This window comes from Aptenodytes patagonicus, chromosome 2, assembly GCF_965638725.1.
Source record: "Aptenodytes patagonicus chromosome 2, bAptPat1.pri.cur, whole genome shotgun sequence".
Lineage (NCBI taxonomy): Eukaryota > Metazoa > Chordata > Aves > Sphenisciformes > Spheniscidae > Aptenodytes > Aptenodytes patagonicus.
The window spans coordinates 66,810,661-66,833,809 of record NC_134950.1 but is presented as its reverse complement, the minus strand read 5'-3'; the positions used below and the strand labels follow the sequence as shown (position 1 = coordinate 66,833,809).

At 39.4% G+C, this 23,149-nt stretch overlaps 1 protein-coding gene across 5 annotated transcripts in view; it reads right to left on the bottom strand.

Annotated features, from left to right (window-relative positions):
* ZNF236 (zinc finger protein 236) overlaps positions 1–18,907 on the bottom strand; it is a 96,104-nt gene extending 77,197 nt beyond the window's left edge. For 3 of the 5 annotated variants that reach the window (XM_076330099.1, XM_076330101.1, XM_076330100.1), the window contains exons 1-3: positions 6,219–6,328; positions 4,777–4,941; positions 192–370 (exon numbers count right to left, since the gene is read on the bottom strand). In XM_076330099.1, the coding sequence (XP_076186214.1) occupies positions 192–370; positions 4,777–4,941; positions 6,219–6,245 (371 nt within the window). In that variant the 5' untranslated portion in view covers positions 6,246–6,328. Of the gene's footprint in view, positions 1–191; positions 371–4,776; positions 4,942–6,218; positions 6,362–18,739; positions 18,790–18,874 lie in introns of those variants that run through there. The other 2 variants (XM_076330103.1, XM_076330102.1) reach the window with 2 other exon arrangements.
* Between the last annotated feature and the right edge of the window lie 4,242 nt (positions 18,908–23,149).

Below are 23,149 nucleotides of genomic sequence, written 5' to 3'. Positions count from 1 at the left end.
CCTCCAAAAATAACCACCTGCTTTAGCAAGGTTTTAAAAAACAAATGCCATTTCGTAACAGCATACTGAAGAAAAGAAATGGTCTGCATAAATCATGGTACTTTGCTGACTGGAAATGCTACTCTTGCTTCCCCCAGCTATCGCCATAAAAGTAACATCTGCTCATTTTGTTACAACCCCGTGATTGTCACCTTATTTTATAGTGAGTTTTCATATGCTCCTTTAGCTGCGAGGAAGTTTCAAATTCCTTTTTGCAAGACTTGCAGCTGTGGATCCTACTGCCTGCCAATTCTTGACGATGTTCTTCCATGTGTATGGACAGCTGACTCTGTAAAGTAAATTCATCTCCACACTCTGAACAGATAAGATTCTGAAAGACAGAATAGAGACTGATTTTTCAAAAGATTCCCAAACAGCGGTACACTTGCACAAACTTTGCTCAAGTAGATGAATGTATCCTTCTATGGACATTGGCAGCTGGAAGCAAGCAGCAATAAAAGTATGCAAGCGAAAAAAGTTTGTGAGCCCCATAATATAAATCATGAACAATAATCACCGCAACCTTATGGTAATATTTATATTTTAAGAAACTCCACTGAAACTGAATTCTGAAAAAGTTCATACGGTAGCAGAAACAAGCAGTTTGGTACCATCCTCACCACCACTCCCTATTTCCTTGGTAGGCTAGTTAAAGATACACACAGAAACTTACCTCAGTGCCATTACGCTATGGTTTTTCATAAACATTTGTAAAAAACCACTATTTTCTAACCAGAAACATCTTAACTGTAGATTCAGGGATTTTACACTTTTACTGGTTAAAATGATACAGAGTGTCACTTACTTTTTAACACTAATGCCACCACAGTTACTACTGACTTTTCTTAAGCTATCTTCACAGAAAAGACAACCGAAATAAATAGGGACACATAATGTTTTTGACAGATATCACTTTAACCCATTAATTTTACAGCAGTGTTAAACATACCACTTTCCAGTTACATTAGTATTCCACATCATTTAGAATGGAAATCATACTTGTAATGTTTAATGCAAAAGCATTGCCATTTCTCTGAAATTCAGAGGAAGAATCAAAGTCAAATATTGTTTCAATGAAAACTAAGAGTTCTGCATTTATTTGACTTCCTTTTGCTTTTCAAAACCATTAATTTCATTTCTCAGTGTATCTTTATTTTTACAAAATTTAAGCAGAGAGTTAAGATTAAATGTCTAAAAATATTCACCATGTCTTTGGCAATACATCTGTTACTTATGCACACCAGTAAGGAACATGTAACTTCAGACAGTTTTCGTCTCGGTTCATTTTTGTGTAATTGTAATTATCACTGCAAATGGAAATGCTTTTTATCCTCCCCCCTTCTTTTTCCTCCCCCCCTTTTTTTTTCCTCCTTGAATGATCAGCAAGGGGGGTAAAAAAAAAAGTGTTAATTTAAATAAAGATATTGACAATAATATTGTAATCAACAGGAACAAAGATATGCAGTGCTAGTTTTAAAATGCTTTGACAATAAATTTGTTCCCTAAGTCTGAGGAAACAAAAATTCTGCAATATCGCCAGACAACTCTTCCACACAAAAGCTTAAAAATCTGAAGTCCTTTAATGAAATGAAATACTACATCAAAAATGACTTGTTTAATCTAACCTAGAGATCATTATTACCGAACTCAAGTTATAGTGTGGGACAATAAATAAATATTATTTTCTTTTCCAGGATCTGCATTCAAATCTGAGTAAGAACACTTCTTAGTGAAAAATATTGTTCTTATACAACATATCTGGTTTATGACGATCCTTTTGTACAAGTGGGGAAAAATTACCTTGAAGAGAAGCTTACAATGCATACTGTATCAAGCTCACGGTCCCCAAAATTGAGAGCTTGTCAATTGCTTCTCAGCATTTTTCAGACACACATTATCTATGACATTAAGTTGCTATTACACATATTCTATTAAGCAACTTCCACAAACAAAAGAATAGCCCAAGAAGAAGTATTTGAGACAACGGAAGTCTATGTATTTTTATTCATTACTGTAGAATTTGCTGCAGGAAAGCAAGGACATGATAAAATAGAAAAACTGTACAAAAACTGGCAATATATCAAACCCCATAGCCTCCCTCTGGAATAGGCAGTACCAGATTTATTTTTTTGCCCCTCAAGCAAACAAAAAAATCCACCACCACACACAGAACAAGTAATTGCACATTGTTAACCTCATATGGTTAAACCCACCTCCTAACATTTAACAAAAGAGGCTGTTCATACATTGCTAGATAATACTTAAAATTCCCAAACTCAGAAATAATTTTAGAAAGCTCTACTCATCTAATTCTGCCTCTATTAACTATCTTTATCTTATCAGATGCAGTATCTGAAGGAACACTTTGGAACTCACGATGTTCACCTGTTTAGTATCAATGACTCCTACCATCTGTAAAAGAAGATTTTACTTTGCACTTTTTCAAAGACCATTGCTCCGAAATTGTAAGACAGGACAAATCAAATACAGTGAACATTCTTTAAAAAAAACCAATAAAACAGGATTTTTTAAAAATGGAATTTTCACTCTATATCCACCACATACCAGTTTTAACTTTTTCAACATATTAAGGTTTTCCTAAAGCCCAAGAAAACCTCATGCTCATGGAGAAAGAAGACACATTAGCCATTTTAATGCTATAAATTAGAATTTTTCAGTTTGTATTTAGCATTCCTGTCTCACCCGGTCAAAAAGTACCACTGTCCATTTCCACTGAGGAAACAGACAAACCCAAGAATCCTCTACAAGGTCAGGCATATTTACACATGGTATGTTCTTTATGACTTCTTAAAAGAAAACTACCTGAAACTGAAGAATTTCAAACGTTTTTTTTCTGTAACACCAGTTTCTCACACACAAATCACTAAAGAACATGAGGATAAAAGTTAGTTTCTTAAAAAAAAAGATTTAAACAGCCCAGAAAATTCCTTCTGGAACCTCTCACAGGAGCAATCAATCACGAAAATCTGCATTTCAACACAGACAGATATGCTCTCCCAAACCTAACTGGAGAGCTCAAGAAGCTAATCACACTAGTTTCTTGTTACTGCCCTTCTGCTCTCATCTGTAGATAAAGCTGGCTGATGGAGCACAAAGCGAGACTAAAGTTACCCAAACCTCAGCTTTGTGCAGTAGTCTCCTCAACTGCTACGTATGAGTATGTGTCTTTGCTGTGTTTTCAGATTTTCAGCCTTTCTAACAGCAAGAGTAAGAAAGTGATAGCAAACAGGAGGGAGAGTGTACTCCACTGATAACTTCTTATCCTGCACATTATGAAAAACTCCTGAATGACAGCTAGTGCCGTCGTCAAGAGCCTCTGCTTCAAGTTCAAATTCCAGCTCTCCTACAGGCCCAGTGGATAACTATCAGGAAAGTCATTCTTGCAGTTCTCTGTGAATTTATTGTTATGTTCATCTGTTTTATCACAGAATTATAGAGCGTTACAAGAATACATTCTTTAGCAATTGAAAGGTGTTAATATAAGTTTAATTTTTAAGCTGCACATTGAATTTGAAATTGAAAGGCATCACACAATCTATTCTTCTGACATCTGCACCAAGTATCAAAATCAGAGCGGCTGAAGTGGATGAAAAAAATCACTTAGTGATAGAAATGAATACTAAAAATCACTCTTGGGCATCTGTCTTGATGCTCAGTTTCCGTATTCTGATGTTTTTAGCAATTCATAAATCAAGTTTCCTCAATAAATACCCATTAAACTAGGTATCATTACAGATACATTAACACACAACAAAATTGTACTCAAGTCCTCTCATTTTAACTCAGTTGTGTACATGATAAAACGTAAACTGATAACAAGATTAAAGAAGGAATACATTCTCTACAGATGGCATTCCCTGCCTGGTTTAGGGAAAAATGCAAACAGGCCTATCATCCCAAACCTACTGGTAAAAACTGCTGTAAGCTGTCTGCAGTTGGTATGGAGAAACATAGAATTGTTATGTTTACGATTAGAAGTCTGGCAATAAAAGTGCATAACTGACTCAGCTCCAATTCTCCAACGCAAAGTGCAATTTTAAAAAAGCCTTCACAGAAGGAAGAGGTAATTACATGATTGAAAACTTGGTATTCTGGGCAGTAAAATCAACTCTGGCAACTGCAGTAACGCAGTAATGACTGTAAAGTGTGCAAAATACTACTATGCATTAACTGTTTGCTAAGAATTTAACCAATGCCTTATAAAAATGGAAAATGAAATTGTGAGAGGGAAAGGAACAAGAAGTTCTCTCAAGTGAAACAACCACTCAGAAAAAGAGGTGGGAGTTCTAGATAAGGGAACAGCTTCATGATGCAAGAAATAGATGGTGAGAGTGCCTCACCATTACATCTACCATCAAAAATGATCACCCAGACTATTACATGTGGGCTTATCAATGTACATGAAGCCACAGAAATTGCTTCAAAATAAAAGTATTTGTAAATAACTAATCAGTTAATGTTCATATATGATATGATATCTATCAAACATGCACAGATTCTCTTTGTTAGTAAAGACAGGATGGGAACACTTGCTTATATCCAGTATGTTAATTTCTGCTACTATTATTAAAACAGACTCCCCACTAGAAGTTTTATATTTCTTCTGAATTAGACCATTTATTCAATCCTCCAATCTAAAGCATATGGGTAAGGGATTAAGTACAACCATTATAACATGTGTTTTCAAAATCTAAATTATGAGGTTTAACGAGTTACCTCTTCTTTCTCATGTAGCATTATATGAGCTTTCAGACTGGCTACTCTGGAGAATTTCTTGTTGCACACAGGACACGTAGGATCTTCACCATTGTGAGTACATTTATGAAGTGTCAAGTTGAATTCAACATTAAATGACATTGGACACTGGTCACATCGGTGAGGCTGTTTGTTAAAACCACAAAAATAAAGAAATAATTCAATCTTCCCATAAGTTACATATACCCTAGGTGACACATAACCATACAAATCAAAATGTTTAAAATAAAGAGCAATTCAAGTACCTACATATGAGAATGATCCTTAATAATACCACTCAATTATTTTCTCATCTTTGCATCTCACTACTGAAAATGCAAATACAGTATTTCAAGAGGAAAGAAGGCAGGGGAACTAGAGAAAGCAGAGTCTCAAAACTGAGACTGTCTGAGGAACGTGAAGTTAGCGGGAGAGAAGAATGAGCAAGAGACAGAAATAAATTTTCTTACTTTAATTGAGATCGCGAACTCTCCTTAAGCAAAATTAATAATCTAACGAGCAAAGCAAAGAGCTTAGTTTGTGCCAGGATTGACTGCTCTTCAGCTGGTATCTGCACAATCAGTTTTCATTCTTTAAGAGCACCTTCACTTTTACATATAAAGGCTCTTACACAAGTATGCAATAGCATGGTTTTAACAATATCAACTTCAATTTTTTATATTTACAACATTGAAACTTGTGTAAGTAGTTCTTTGTATACATGATGTATTATCTCAAAGTCCTACATTTTGTAAAAATTAATCTGTATCTACAGCTACCTCATACAGTAATAAAATTATTTTTCCATCACATGTAAAGTAGTTTTAGCTTTGTGATACAGAAAGCAAGAAACAGAAATTAAATGCTTCAGATTACAGATGAAACCTGTGGCAAAAGCTTAATTTAAAAGTCAGTCCAGTCTTAATCACATATCTGTGGTTTTCTTATTCTTTCCCAAATTTGATTTGTAAGCAGCTAAAGTGATGACACTAATCTACTGACCAGATTAGGTTGCTTGACATTATTGAAAACAGCTATAAGAGACTAGCGGGGTCCAGTTAATCAATGTAAGAATTATTTTCTTTTTATTGCTAATGTGTAGAATCAGTTTGCAAATTTGATTAAAAGAAACCCATACATTTTCTCATCTACCTGAATATTTTATAAATCAAAGAAAATGGCTAAAATTAACAATTATTGAACTGGAAACAACAATCTAACTAAATGGCATCAAAGTAAGGTCCTGTCTCAAAGGAAACTTGAAAGAGAAACTTCATAAAACTCTGAGGTCCCCAAGTAGTAATTATTAGTGATGTGATCAAAAAAAAAAGAAAATGATGTCTTGTGTTAACTTTACTTGTCAGTAAATGAAAATATCAATATACACTGGTATTTTCTAAGTTTATATCTACTAAAATTCATACCTTGTCATTTTGCTCATGATCCCTCATATGGCGCTGGAACTGGGTCTCTTTTGGAAAAGATAGCAAACAGATCTCACACTTATGGAAGTTAGGTACTTGGTAGGGAAAATTACTGTTCTCTGTATTCAGTGTCAGAACATCATCTACAAAACAAGCATCGAAACATTTGTATTAAGTCACATTTCATTTACTTATAATTTATTGTAAAAAACAGAATTCTTTGAAGCAGAAACTATTCAAACTCCTGTAAGCTTTTGACTTATACAAGATTCTAACTTTATGGGATCTTGAAGATCTCGGGCATAAACATTACTGCTTCCACTGACACAGGATCACAAGAATATATCCATCCCTCTAACTGCCAGTCGCCAAGGAGATAAATAATCACCTTTTCCTAGTAATTTGAAATAAATTCTTTCTGTGCTTCATAAACACCCATCAAGTTTGCAACAAAATAAAATGCTGCCAAATACACTAGGTATGAGTAAGATACTGCCAGGGGTTACTTTTAATAATATTACATCACGTGTTTCTAAAAAAACCTTTTTAATACGACATAGTCAGCAGTTCTGACTACACAGGTTTTCTGCCCTTCCCCACTCCTTTCTCTCTCTCTTCCCCCCCACCCTTTAAGAAAAATTCAGGCATCTTTTCTTTCTTCTACTTCTGGCAATGTAAAACCTTTATTAGTCACCTTTACAGTTGTAAAACCAACACCAATGTTTCAAATAGCTGAGAGAGATGCAACAAACTTCAAGTCAAACTGTGTACATATGAATTCAATGGAGAAAAAGATTATTATTTTTTAATAGACCCAGTCTAAGCCCATACAGTTTTCTTGTTTTGAACTCCTACAATCACAAAACTTTTGATATACAAGTTGCAAGCTTCTATATCCTCTTGCTCAAATGGCCGAAGTCAGTCCTACAAATATTTAAGATATAAGGAAAAATATTAATCCAAGTAAGTTAAACACATTTTACACTTGAGAAGATACTGTTATTACTAAGGAAGTTATCTTTATTTATGAAAAACTTTAAGAGAAGCAATTGGCAGGAGGGGTTAAAATATGTAAGATCATTCAAAGCAGTATTAATAAAATGAAAATAAAAATCGATTGACTCGTGCTGCAGATTAAGGACACTAAAGAGAAAAAACCCATAGAATTCAGTTTCAAATGCTGCCACAACTCAACAAAGTGCATCAACAACAGAACGCAACAGGATGCAAAAAAAAGGGAACGTTGATTTTATTATCTAGACACACAAGGCCTGATGTTTCCCTTTAAGAAAGTCAGCACTTCTCACCATGTATGTAAGAATTAGGCATAGGAAGTAACAACACAACTAGAAGTTTACAGCATCCTGTTTACATTTCCTCAGAGGAAACTGAAGATTACAATTCATGTAGTATTTCTGCTCAGTACTGCACCTACCTCAAAGTCCCATCTCATTCAATACACCATTTACAAGGAAAAAAAACCCACATCAGTACCTTACATCCTGACCACCTTTTTTCCTGCTAAAATTCTCATAAAAAAACTTAAAAAGCTTGTAGTTGAGGAAGCTCTAGGAAACACTTCAGCACAAGATATTTTGGGCGAGAAATCACAACTAAAAACAATGTCCTGGGGACTTATACTTCCCATTTCTGGACTAAGGTGCCCGATTAACTTTTGCTTTGCGAAGTTTAGTTATACATCTTTCTGTTAGAGAGAAATAATTTGCTTAAGTATCACAAATCTTTAACATGTATAAACTTAAACCTACTGCATCCTTTAAAGGACTCTCAGCTGTAAATTCATAGTATATGCAAACACTATCAATAACATCCCTGAAATGGTCACAATTCTTCAAAAGCTGAAAAGCACAGCTTTAATTACAAGACACTGTCCTTTAAGCGTCCTTGTGATAAATATACCCGAGTAGAATAAAGGACACAAAATCAGTTTCTGTAAATACTGGTATGACAAGAAAAAGAGAGGTGAAAGAAAAATCTACTCCAATACTTGGACTGTATGAAAGCATAATGCAAGAAGCTTTCCTTTCCCCTAGAAAAAGCAGTAATTGTTCAAACCCCATGAAGGCCTGACCTCTCACTTTAAATTCACAACTGAAAAATTATCCAATCCATGACTTTAGAAAGGCCTTTAAACCTTCTCCATGAACCAAAGAGATTATTATCTTTAAACATTCACTCTCGAGATCAAAGACGCCAGACAACATACAAAATCAATGCCTAAGCAATTGAAGTAGCAACAGTGTAACTTTGAAATAATCGAAGGTGCTAACTTCTCTACAATTTGAAACACAGAAAAAGCAACATGCTCATTAGCGTCTGAATAATATTACCAAATGACTTACTTTTTAGGTCAATAACATTTCTACATATAATTTTTACGAAAATGTGTATCGTACCTGTATCAACTGCAATACTGATTAATCTACAGGCTATGAATTTTCTTCTGGAATTCAAAAAGGAGTTTAAAATAACTGTATGTTAATGAAAAATTAAATATCCTTGTGATGTTTCAACAGAATTTGACGACTATAAGCGTATGAAATCATGCCACCTGATACAGAGATATACAGGAAGAAGATATTTCAGCTTTTCTTTAAAAAGGAAATGATCACTACTAAAATAAACAGAAAGGGGTAACAAAAGCATAACCTTAAAATATTTCACAGGAAAGAACAGAAAAACAGCCTAAACTTTGGGAAATGAGGAGCTGAGCACATCACACCCTGTGTCGAAGCGTCAGGAGTTTCTCAAGACTAGTTCATGGGTGATCATAAACCCTGAGCTGCCTGCAAGCCTTCCCGCCTTCCTAAAGGCCCTCAGACCCCAAGGAAGACGGAATAGAAGGCGCACATTTAGAAAATTCATTGCTTACATCTGTAACATCTTAAGCATCACTCTTTCAAAGAAAATCTTTGTAACTCTTTCCAAAGCCAAATCTTACGCTTTTTTGGTCCTATCTTTCATATTGCTAAAGAGCAAAAGAAAGATGTTTGGGAGTCAGGACTGGACCCTAGAATCAGCAACTGGACTGTAAGGTCCAGCTTGACTTGGCAGAGGACTCTTACTGCAGAAATCCTTAAGGATAAGGCACAGCAAATCAATTTAGGTTAGATTCCAGAAATCTTCAAAGGCTCAACTATTGGAAGATCAGGCTGAAGACTGCTCTAAGTAGTTACAGCCGGTATGAACAGAAAAGCAGTCCAGTTTGGATTTAAAAGAACTCTGAAAGTTCAACTGTTTGACTTTCACTCAAAGGGCAGGATTGAGATCTAATGCAGATTAAAGTTAAAACACAAATTCATTTATTCATTAACACTATGACTGAAATAGCTTAAGGGAAAGATGAGACTATAATAATCTTTTTGCACTTGTATGTTCACTAAAATAGTTTGGTCCTCTATTACCAGCCAAATACTGGGTATTTCTGAGAGCTGCACATCTCCCTTTTATTAAAGAAGCAGAAAGTGACTTTTTATTTTATTCTTCCAGTAACAAGGAGAGTATTCAGAATAATATCCCAACTGAAATCAAGCAATTGGATAACAGCAAGGACAAAACTGTTATGTTGTGTTTAGAATTGGGAAGACAGAAAAACAGGAAAGACATTGTCAATTAGAAAAGTAACAAGCAAGTGAGCTGTATTTTGACTTTTCAGGCAGGTGGCACAGACTCAAAGTATGACTTGGGTCTGTCTTCATTTCAATATAAAAATGAAATATAAGTTTGTCAAAGTTTTTTGGTGCAAGAATCAATAACCAGAGAAAAAAAATGCTTTTAGGTGCATTGGCTTGGATCATGAAACAAGCCAAACACTACAAAATACTGAATCTATCTTAAAGGCCAATGTTTTTGAATACCCAAAAACACGCAGATGATGCCAATTCAGGAAGATGGCAGTGGGGTATGGGTCCTGTACTTTTAAATGCACTGAGAAATTTGTTAATTAAAAAAAAAAAAAACCCAAACCAAAAAAAACCCCAAACAGCTCTAAACTTTCCCTGTGTACCAAAGGGAAACAAAATAAAAATACTGACATATGTGACATAGCGTTTGATGCTCATAATCCATCATTTATCAGATTAGCAATCCTATCATAAATAGCTAATATGGTGCCTATGCTCTCAGAAAAATATTAGGTACACAGATTAAGCAATCTATTTATTGTCAGATATACTCTGCCCAGATGAAAACACAAGCCTGCTGTCTGTTAATGAACTAACAGAATGCCACTCAAGTCAACAACACAGAATTAAAAGTTTGAGGTTTTAGTTAGAGAAGACATTAACAAAATGAATATGAGTAACAAATCCCCTGAAAAATAAGTGATTCTTTCAGGTCTGCACACGACAACAAATGATAAACCTCACTGACCAGCTGCAAAGTTTAAAACACTACCATTTATTAATATTAACTGTGTGGAAACAGTGCAAAAGCTACTGTAATTTTTTTTTTTTGCAATTTGCATGTTTGTCTAGTTGCAACATAAATCAACCCTATTCCATCACAGCTTGAGAGACAGTCAAGTATCAATACAATTAAACTAAACAGGGAGCACTTAGCTCATTACGCAGTCAAACATACATTTTGTCTGTATTCTTACAGTTTGTCCAAAGTGCCCCAAAATACCAGCATCAGATTTGCAAAGTACCCATCAATGATAATAAACTTTCAGTTTAAAGATGGAATTGTTTAAATACTCTTAATGTTACAACCTTTAAGTTCTTTTCAAATTAATTGTCCCTCACAGAGCAGCAGCAATCAAGCTTTGGGTCAACTCAGCTGCAGATTTCTGTGATACAGCCTTCATAAAAACTTGACCTCAGGAGTTGAATCAGCAAGCAGGTGCTCTCTGCTATAAGCCACTGATGGCAACTCAGTGCGGAAAGAGGAAGACAGAATTAGAGCACTCCCAACCATTCCTTCCTTATGTAAGCAGCACTGGGCCTCATGGCAGCCTGCAATCCCCTCTGCACCGCGCAGATGGACTCATTCAGCTGTAAACGCAGCACAGCCTTATCAGATCTCTAATAGCCTACTCGCATCCGACTGAGGAGACACTGCGAAGGCAACACTCAAGCTTGCGGAATTCATGGACAAAAACCTGTCACTGAAGTTAAATGGCAGCTGGCAAGTTTAGGGACAAAAGGGTCTGACCCTATCAAAACCTATTTACTAATTTACAAGCAGAAAGAAAGTGGTAGGACAAGAGAACAAAACAGGGATGGCAATATCGATGTTTCCTCATACTACACTTGAGGTCACAGAACACAAATGATAATGAATCATTAAAACATTTTGCTTAGTTCTGCTATCATGAAAGAATCAGGTTAGTTTAAACCTAGCTCAGCACTCAAACAAAAACAGTGAACACTCATTCCTCATGACCTCTAGCGGGAGGAGCAGGGGAAAGATTCAACTCTCAGTCCATGTATTGGACCAAAATCCAGAAATCAATCAAGATTTGCTCATATAAGACAAGGTAGTTTTACTATGTTTTGGTCAATAATCAATCTGGAATTTAAAGCAGTACCAGTCCAGACACTTAGCTTCCAGCACACGGCTGAGATGGATGTCCAGGTGCCAGTTGCTCAGCATTTGCCAACACAAAGCAGCTGCACGCCTTTCTGGACCACAGATAACTCCAGAAGTTGCACGGCCGCACCGATGCACTGCAGGCAGCAGAGAAGCCTGACAGGAGACAGAATGAATAGCTCCATCGTGACTGGTTAGACGCTGAATAGATTGTACCGGGTCTGGCTGGGATGGAGTCAACTTTCTTCATAGCAGCCCATACGGTGCTGTTTTAAATTTGTGACTAAAACAACGCTGATAACACACCAATGTTTTAGCCATTGCTGAACAGTGCTTGTACACCGTGAAGGCCTTCTCTGTTTCTCACTCTGCCCCGACAGTAAGTCGGCTGAGGGTGGGCAAAAAGTTGGAGGGGACAGCTGACTCAAGTTAACCGAAAGGCCATGCCATACAACATCATGCTCAGCAATACAAACTCAGGGGTAGTCCTTCCAAGGTAGTCTTTGCTCAGAGACTGAGCGAGCATCGGTCTGCTTGTGGGAGGTGGTGAACGTTTGCCTTTGCATCACTTGCTTGTTTTCTGGGGTTTTTTTACTTTATTCCTTCATTTATTAAACTGTCTTCATCTCAACCTACAAGCTTTTTCTTGCTTTTGCTATTCCAATTTTCTCTCCCACCATACTGCAGGAGGAAGTGCTTGATTGCCAGCCAGGGTCAACCCACCACACAGATATACCATCCACATCATCCTCATCTACACAGATAACTGAAAATTGGCATTTCCTTAACCAACTCTGATAGCTTCATCCGGCATTCAGGTAAATATTGCTATATTTATTGCTAAATATTCCAAAACAGGAGTTATACTTTTTTGACAGCTGCATATGAATATACCAAGCTAGCATTTTTCAGCTGTTAGTTTTTATATGATTTGGATGTCTCACAGAATCATAGAACAGAATCATAGAATAGTTTGGGTTGGAAGGGACCTCTAAAGGTCATCTAGTCCAACCCCCCTGCGATGGGCAGGGACATCTTCAACTAGATCAGGCTGCTCAGAGACCCATCCAACCTGACCTTCAATGTTTCCAGGGATGGGGCATCCACCACCTCTCTGGGCAACCTGTGCCAGTGTTTCACCACCCTCAGCGTAAAAAAATATCTTCCTTATATCTAGTCTAAATCTACCCCCCTTTAGTTTAAAGCCATTCCCCCTTGTCCTGTCGCAACTACTGGCCCTGCTAAAAAGTGCTTGAGACCTTGACCCTTACCTGTGCCCAGCCATTACACTGTTAACAAGAATTTAAGAATGAACTAAATGATTTGCTAGACGATCTTCCCTCTCCCCGAGAGGGAACAAAATCCAACTACAGCAGAAAAACTCAAAAGAACAAGACATGAGAGGTCTCAAATATAAATTTAATTATACTTGGAAACAACGGATAGGAATGAATGAGGTATGAAGGTATGAGTGCGACTGCAATAGGGAACAAAATAATGAAGACCTGCAATTGGCAGAAAGCTATGGAGAAGGGACAGAACAAGGCTGAAGTTATCACACAGCCAGAACTTAAACACAGGTTATTTAACTGTATAGGTTACTGGGGAAAAGGCATAGACATATTTCAAGTATAGGGAGGAACTAATGTGGCATTAAAGAACACCAGTACAATCTATCATCTTCTCACTGAGACCCAACATACCCTTCCTGCATAAACTTAGATTTTGTTACTGTAGAACACTGAGATGACCAAACAAAAGTATCACTGTTAAAGCCTAAAGATTCTCTTTTCTAAGGCAAAAGTTTCAGCATTGGTCCCTCCCGTACATTTTAAAACGGAATTACCTATACCTATCACATTTAAAAGACTTAGCCCACATCACAGAAGCAGTACCACAACCTCTTCATTCTTGCCTGTACAACATCACTCACCTATTCTTTAACTTGTCAGTTACAGGTCACCACATAAAATCCTAGTGCACAACTACTAAAATAATCCATATAATATAAATTCAGGGAAGACTTAACCAGTGAATTCAAGTTGCATTTTTCTTCAATAACACAAAATTGAAATGTAAAGCCTCAGAACTGACTTCTCCCTAATTCAATATACCCACACCCTAACTGATGCTAGAGAACTGACAGGCAGCAAAGAAAACACAGCCAGCTCTGCAGAGACAGACTTAAAGCTATATCGCTTTCCCTGTGTTTCTTATCTTTGTGTATTTAATATTTACCACTCTTCATATGTGAATTTTGTTGAAATTCACACCCTCTGAAGGCACAAAATACTCAGTTTTAACTGCACTCATAAAGGTATTCAGTTTAAACTTGTGTAAAAGCAGCTTTTGGGTTTAAATATAGGACATACACTCTAGGCTTAAGAACTGCTTCAGTATACCCTGCAAATATTTCACTTTGCTGTTCAAAGAATTCCTCTTCTGCTATTTGAAAATGACCAGACAGCTGTGAAAGTAAAAAAAAATGATTTCATGTTGCTGCTACTCAGTGACAAGCAGTACTGTACCAAATAGAAAGGACTGTCACTATAAGGAAAGAAAATTTAGGGCAAGAGAAGACAACTGAGGGTACAAGAACAGTATCAGAGTCCTCGAAACCCTTCTCATACACCTGAAATAACAATAGAAATAACGAAGCAGTGACTACCAACTCATGGTAACAACTACACATTTATTGGGACAAAATGGAAACTCTCACAAATTAGCAGAAAGAACCAGTGACAAAGTCTCAAGTTTTCACCTAAGTTTTCACACGACCTACAGAAAACCCTTATCCACTACAGTAGCTAACAGAATAGCCATAAGCACGCAAAATATTATTCTGGATCTATAACAAATAAGTCTTCAAACATTGTCTTTTCATTGGCTATCTAACTGAACAGTAAAAGCCTGGTATTTATTTTAATTCCAGCTTAGTAGCAACTGTTCATTGCTAAATTCTAATTAAAACAAAAAGTTGAGTAAGATTTTTCAAAATTACATCCTTACAATATGAGGCCTACCGTATTTTTTAAATTTTTTCTCAAAGCAAAATCATATTGCGCCTTCCAAAACACTTGTGTGTTTCAAGGCTTCTTCTTTTCAGTTTTCAGGCACTTCTCCCAAGTTCCAAAAATATTTAAAATTAGCATCTTCTATTACGCTATTATCTTAAAGAAAGCATACAGAGAATATTTTATGCAAAGTCAATAAGTAAAACTAAAAGTAAAGGTAACAGTTTGAGGGATTATAACTAAGAAAGAATTGCTAAGATAGCCAAGCTTAAATCAGAGAGATAAATATATTCAGAAAGGGGCATGAGAAAACATAGACCAATATAAATAGAACACAATAAATGTTCCCCTGCATGTTTTCTTTGTGCTACCTTGGCTGCACAATAGCAGTGGAAATCGCTTTCTAGTGTCTTACAGAGACTCCTAAGGGAACAGAGTAAACAGAACTGACCCTCAGCCAGTGGTTCTCAAATCAACGTTGGCAACGATGCACAACAGACTACAGAAAATTCACATGGCCCAAAACTCTGACAGTTCAAACGCTGTAATGCAGGTTACTTAGAATCACAGCAGCCACACTGGAAACTCTGAGGCCACACACATGAATAATTGTTTTTTAACTTCCTTCTCAGGTTAGAGGCTATGTCACGAGAACCTGTGTAAATGTGTTATTAGTGTGTTAACACCAATTATGTGTTAAGAGTTTCTTGTCCTCTTCTTTCTTGAAAAACATGTGCATGGAGCAGCATTTTTTCTAATGCATTCTTCTTGCTTCATATATATTCAAGGTCTTATCCTGAAATTTTCAGAAAGGCAAGAGCCAAGGACCCACTGCACCTCTATAAAAGGATTTGCTATACAACCACTGCTAAGCAGCCAGAGCAAGAATCAAGGAGCAACAAAACCCCAAATCACAGAAGATTAGCTCTTTTAAGCTTCTTGAGAATCATACCCTATACTTCATCCGCCTCAAAGGAGAATCACAAAATGGCTGAGGTTGGAAGGGACCTCTGGAGGTCATCTTGTCCAACCCCTCTGCTCAAGCAGGGCCATTGCATATAGATGGTTTTTTAATACCTCTACGGAAAGAGACTCCACAACTTCCTTGTGTAACCAATGCCTGTGCTCCGTCACCCTCACAGTAAAAAAGTGTTTCCTTATGCTCTGACAGAACCTCCTGTGTTTCAGTTTGTGCCCATCAGAAAGGTCAATTTGAACAGTGCAATTAAGTTTAAAAAAAAAAAAAATGAGAGAGATAATCGCAAGACTGTTTTGGGAAAACACTACCAATGCAAAAAAAGTTCTCTTAGAATAGCAGCCATTGAGGTCAAGATATTCTTTTGACTATTGCTGCCTAGAGCTCAGTTTTTTATCTAACATTTAATTTTCCTAGAACAAAGAACACGTTCTAGTATTTAACATGCATGGTGTTTAAGGAAGTCTAAGGAAGCTGCACAACAAAACATTACTGATTCACCTTTATTTTCTTCCAAAAAAAGCTGTATTACCATAAACATACAGACTGTACAACTAGAGAGAGCAACACTTCTCTCCATGGAAGACATTAGTGTACCAGGGTTGTAGGAATTCTGAGGACCACACTAAAAAGGAACAAAACCTAAAAAAGTACAATTTCCTAAGCAAAAGATATGAAATTTAGTTTTGTAAACAGCTATTTTCTAAATAAAATTCCTCCTGCTAAAAGTGAAGCCTACAGAATTCACAACCAGTTTTCAAAGTCTGTCAGCCTTTATCTGAATGGGACAAACAGCTGAATGTCCTGAGAACATAAGTTTCTCAGATTCAAGCTGTCCTGCTCAGCCAGAGCTTCTTCATTCATGACCTTCCTTTAGCCACACCTAAATGTAGAAAAAAACGTGGCGCTTGCCAGCACTGACTTTGCTGTTTTCCCAAACTGCTGAAATCTCAAGGACCAAAGACTCCAGAACCCACAATATTTGCTTATACAGGGCAGAGTCCTGAATCCCTGTGGAATCCCTGCAGAAGTCTGAATCCCTGTGGTAGCCCTAGACCCTGTAATTCTAAACTGCTGTCTGCAATCAAACTACCTCTATGAAACAATTTCATTAGTAAATCAGCAAATTTCTTTTTAAAAAATTAAATACATGAAAAATATAAAATATGATCAAACTCACAGTAAGTCCTGTCAGCCATACCTCTTACCACAGGAAGGGTCTAAGATCAAGGTCCAACTACAAGCAAAAGGGATACAGCTACTAGGCACTTTTTCCGGACAGCTTGTCTCAGTCTTGATCTTTTTCTCACTCATACATCATGCCATTATTACGTTACTATTACATTATTACACGCATGGATAATACATGTGTACCCTTGCAAGAACTACTAGAGAATTAAGTATTTATTTTAGTTAAAATAAACTAAAAAAACCCCTCAGCTTCCAAAACTGGTAACAGCCAAAGCTCTTTGGGTCCTTCTTTATTATTTAGGGTTCAAAAGCTGAGATCAACGGCTCCAACAAAAAAATAAAATATAATAAAAAACTTCTGGTAGGAACATGTGGCCTATTTGGCTTTCCATACTGGAGAAAACATTTTACCCAACTTCCCAACACTCATGTAACAGTACAGCATTATTTTTTTTTGCCTGCCAGCACATTTCAATTCTACAAAATGTATTCTACAGAAGGCTCACCTACACATTCCTCTTGAAGAGCCAGGGCTCATCTGCAAGCGTTCAGAAAACCAGACATTCTAAATATATACTGAAAATATTAAATTAGTTGACTTTTCATGACTGAAATAACCATGGTATTTGAGTGTTTTATGAAATCTCTCCCCATTCTATCTAGTTAAAAAAAAAAAATCTACTGCTACATGCTTGTGCTGAAAGAGAAGTCACTGATGAGGGTTTCTGATCTACCCAAAACACAGTACTTTTGCAGTTTGTGGCCTTTATTCAGATACCACTCACAGATCCCTAGTAACGTCAGAAGGAACGAACTACACAAAAGAGCCATAAAACTCACTAGCTACAAACTGCTGTCAAAAAAACCCCAAGCCCATCAAACCAATCCTGCCCTGAAGTATTCTCTAGTCACCAACGACACTATAATGCAAGCAAAAATTTAAAGTGTGAGGCAGACTAATACACATTTGGGAAAGAAAACCAGTTCTTTTTTATACATGTACTCACGAAGAAAACGACTACAAAGCTGTTTTTAAAGCCTCAAAAAAAGAAAGCCCTCCTTCTTATAACCAGAGCGATGGAAGAGTTGAATCTTATTTTCACTCGTTTAACATCCTTTATTCGAAGCTCTCACTAATTTGGCCCGGGGGGAGGGGAGGCAGTGCGAGGGGAAGGAGAAGAGCGGCGGAAGGACTCGGGAGCCTTCCTGTCCTGCCTGCCGCAAGGCCGCCCGGGCTCTTCCTCCGGCCCTCGCCAGCTCCAGCCAGCCCGGCGCCGGGACCTGCGTTCGCAGCGCACGCACCACGGCCGGAGGCGCGCCGGGAGAAAGAGGAAGGCGAGACCGCTAGCCTGGGCCGAGAAACCTTTCTCCGCCGGCAGCCTCGCCGCCGCTCCACGGCGGGGCAGCAAGCGAAGGCAACGCCGCGCCGCGACCAGTTCCCCCGCGCCCTCCGTGGGTGAGAGGCCATTGTAGCAGCCGCTGCCGCTCCCCGAGAGGGAGGCGAGAGGCTGCGGGCAGGCCGCGGGGCTCGAAGGGCCAACCCGGCCCCCCTCCACCCCGCCGTGTGGGGCGGCGGGAGATGCCCGCTCGGTATCATTCCGCAGGGCCGGGCCAGGCTCCCTCCCCTCCCCTCCGCCCTCTCGCCTATACACTCACACAATAGACCCGGCCTTCCTCCCCCATATCCGGGGACTATATGCGCAGCCCGCGGAGGCTTTTCGCCTTCTCGCGGCGCCCGCGCTTCCACCCCCGGGCGCGTATCGCGCTCGCCCGGCCGCGCTGTTTACCTGACTCGGTGCCGGCCTTGCTAGTCTCCCTGCTGGGTTTGGGAGGCCGCCCCCTCGGCATGGCTGCCCCCTCCCTCCCCCCACCCCCCCCCACCCTCCCCCCCCCCTCCCCAGCGCGCGCACACACACACACACTTGGCAACGGCGGAGGAAGCGGCGGTTGGTGAAGGGGGGACGAGGGGGCGGGGACGGGAGAGCGAACCCGGCCCTACACACGGGCCGCCAGGGACTCGGCGCTGTGGGAGCACGCCAGGCGGGGGGCTGGCGCAGGCGCACACGGGCCCACCGTGGCGGCGGGGGGGGGGGAGGGGGGAGAGAAGAGCGAGCGGGGCAGAGGCGAACTCACGGCACGGCCAGGCGGCGCAGGCGCACTGAGCGCGCCTCGCCAACGCGGGGGGGGGGGGGGGGGGGGGGGCTGGGGTGTGTATGCGGCGGCGTGAAAGAGGTCGCGGAGGGGCGGTGGCAGGGAGGCTTGGTTGCGCATGCGCCGGGGGGGGGGGGGGGGTGTGTGTGTGTGTGTGTGTGGGCCTTCGTGTGCTTGCGTGCCTGAGGTGGGGGGTTGGTACATCCGGGTACGGCGGCGCATGCGCCGGGGCGTGGGCAGCGGGCGGCGGTGGGTGCCGGGCCCCGCTGGGCCCCGGCGGGGCGGGGTTGTGCCGGTGACCCGGTCGGGGCCTCCGGTCGTCCTGACCGTAGGAGCCGGCACGGCGGGTCTGCGTGCCTGTCGCTCCAGCAGGAGGGCCGAAGTTTCCCTTTCAGAGCATAAAAACAGGCGGGGCGGCCTCAGGCCGGGCTCGGCTAAAGCCGCGGTGGCGGCGGCGCCGTTCCCTGGGGGCGATCGTTCCCTGCCTTCCCTTCCTGCGCCCTCCCTGAATTCTGGTTTTAGCCTGAGAGGTGCGTAACGTGTGCACGGCAGGCATGGGGCTCGCCCCGGCCCCAGAAACGCCTTTGCCTCCAGCACGCGTCCCTGTCGGGGCCGGGGGGGGATCTGCTGCTCAAATACCGGTGGGGCCTGTGACCGACCTGAGCTCTGCTGCCTGAATCGCGTGCTACGTGAGAAGGTCTTGGGGTGTGTGTGGGGGTGTCATAAAAGATCACCGGATCATTTGATAGCAGTTTTGGGGTATCGTAAGCCATAATATTTAATTCTGCCACCTGTAACTTGTGTGCAGTGGAAGTGTGCCCTCTGGAAAGGTGTCAGTAAAGATGGAGATGTTTTTATTGATAGCTTGTTCCAGCGCTTCGTGGCTTTCATTGCCTCCAAAGACAGTGCTGTATGTCATCTTGAATTGATAGGGCTTCAGCTGCTAAAACGAGATTATCATTACACCTCTTTCTTGCTAAATAAAATTTTAATACAAAACACTTGATGGGTGACTTGATTAATCTTTTTTCATTATCTCAATAATTTGACCTATTTAAGATTGTAAAGCTTTCTCTGAGTTACATTTTCTTTCTGCACTTTTTAATTTTTAAATACCCTTTTAAAAAGTATGTATTTCTGTACAAAGGGAACTGCTATGAGAATACTGCCAACAGCGATAAAACTACCTTTTTTTTTTTTGGGGGGGGGGGGTACTCAGTCTTTCACCCAGAGATTGATCCAAAACCCACTTCCCGCTGAACCAGGTTGCTGCAGCTTGGTTGCCCAACTCTTACAATGCTCAAGTGTTGCTCTCATTGCTTTCCAGGATGTGCCTTTTTTCCTCCCCCCATCCCATATGGCCAGCACCTGGCCGGTTTCTTTATTGCAAACCATATAGTGTTTCAGTAGCCTGTATTAAAACGCATTTAATATGATGTAGGCTTAGTTAAGCAAGCTGGATGACCCTGTCCTCATTTATTACATTTATTGCTTTAATATCGCTTTCTGTAGGCTCTGCAAATAGTATTAAGCAGGTACTTCAGATCACTCATCAAAAAAAATAGGGCAGGCTGGGTGCTAGTACCTGTAAACTATAGTAGCAAAACATTACTTAATAGTTTTCTCATCGCTTAATGTTAATTATCACTTTGTTAATTCATTTATCTTGTTCTGTTGCAAATGTATGGAGCTATTTTTTGCATCAGTTCTAAGTTAAATGCCTTTCAGATACCTAATTAAATTTCATCTAAAAACTTGCCTTTAGCTACCAAATTTAATCATATCAAAGAATGAAATCAGGTTTTTGGAATGCAAGTTTCATTTCTTCCTGAAGGCTAAGGTTGGGTAAGCAATATTTAGATAATTTCTTATTCTGTCTGCCAGTAGAAAGTGTACTGTATTTAATTTTCTCTGCAGAAGTGCAGCATTGGAGCATAAATATGGAAAGGAGGACTGAAGCTGCTGTGACCCTTGCCTGGGGCTCCTGTGAGCAGACGACTCACTACAGCCCAGCTACAGGCAGGGAAAAGGCAAAGAACAGCAGTGGCCTCTGGTGGTTATAGGCTAGTTCCGTGCTGAAAATTAAGATTGCCGGTTGTTTCAGCGGTGAACTACAACCTACGCATGAGACAGGGTGACAGCTGTTCACATGATTTCAGTTAGACCCTAGGGACAGGACTCGAAAACAAAGAACCCCAACTGAATCAGTATCTAGGAAAACTTGGCACAAGCTCATTATTTTAACGACTTCTGATTTTGTTCTAACTTTGTTATCAGGATTACCTGTATTTTTTGTTGAGGTCTTCTGCTTTAGGATTAAGAACTTTGAATCCTGAGTTTTGTTTCCGTTTTGAAAAGAACTGATGTAGACTTTACAGGAAAATAAGTGGGATTGTATATGCAGGCAGCTTCTGTCTGTACTGATAGTAATGAAAATTGTACCTCATTTTTCAAGTCTAATGTGAAAGCCAACTTTAATGTCTGTTTTAGCTTTTCAACATTATTGTTCCCTGCATGTCTTTCAGTGTCCAGCAGCAGTACATACAATCATGGTTAAATTTGTACTGCAAAAGCCTGTGCATCATCTGTTTCAAATTTATGTGGTATGTTTGTCGTTGCCTATCGGTCTTCTAACACTTCTGCATCACTCTCTCATTCCGTAGGAAACTAGCTCTGCGTAAAAGTAGAAAAGACATCAGATTTTACTTCAGGATCCTGTGGTACTGGGAGACAAAAGTAACAGTTTATGAAGAGTATATGGAATAGGTGTTGAAGAGCATATGAAAATAACTTTTTGTTAATAAGGAAATCCAGTGGTAAATCATATGCTTAAAATACTGTCTTTAATTTTACAGCTGTTTTCAATCTTTTGAAGCTGTTTAATCTCTGTGTAATTTCCCTTCTTTATCTATGTGATTGACATAATGTTTTTCACCTGCACTTTGCAACTCCTGGAAGAAAGGCACTGCATGCATAGCTAAAACTGTTGCTCTACTTGTTAGTGAATCTATTGTCTACATTTGCAGAGATGCTGATATTTCTAAATATTTAACATTTGTTGTATTTTGTAAATAATAAAATAACCTATTGCAGTCTTTCTCTAAAGTCTCTGGCATTATTCTAGAGGTGCTACACAGGAAACTTCTCCGTGTTGGGGTGTTGGCAGTTGGCACTGCAACCCAGTGCCTTCTCGGGTGAGAGCCTAGCAGACCATTACTCACACTCTGCTGTCCGTGCAAAGGAAACATGGGTCTGTTCCCTAGATGGAATCTGTAATGTAATACAGAGAGTGCTAGATGGTTGGCCTTTAACTCTTTCTATCATGAATTTTATCTGGTATCACTAATTTCTAGGAAGAAAAGCAGCTACAGTGTCAGCCCTTAAAATATGCGACATTAAAAGTTATGCCTGTTTTTCATCTACAAATGAAGAATATAGTGGCAGAGAGAGTAAGGTTAACACAAGGCCACAGAACAAATTGAATTCTATTCTAGCTTTTACTACCAACTAGTAGTACTAGATGTGCTACTAAATTTTAAGGCAAACTGATGAAATCCAGTGAACCATCTCAGTAAAGCTACTTACTAAGTAGCTTTACTATTTACTGTTACAGTTGTCAGACCCTTACTGTTGTAAGATACTATTTTCAGTTGCTTATGGCTTTGCCGCACTTGAACTGTTTGGACTAAAATTCCCATGCCAGCTGTCCAACTTCAGTTTGGGTTTGGTTGATTTGAACAGACTGCTTCGATTTGTCAGATTATGTTTCAACCTTTTTTTTTTTTAAGAGGGCGCATAAAATTATTTGCTGCACTCATCAGTGAAAGCAGTGATGATTGAAAATTTTGACTCTAGCACGAACTGTAAGTCAGGATGAGTCCATTATTCTCGCCAATAAAACTTCAAATTTATCCTTTTTATATATGTTTCAAAAAAATTGATTAAAATATACCAAATAATTTTTTTTTTTTTCATTTTAAGGAACTGGGTCATGTAACAGCTCTCTGTCCATGTTTTCCAAGTTGGGGCAGCACAGTAATGTCCCT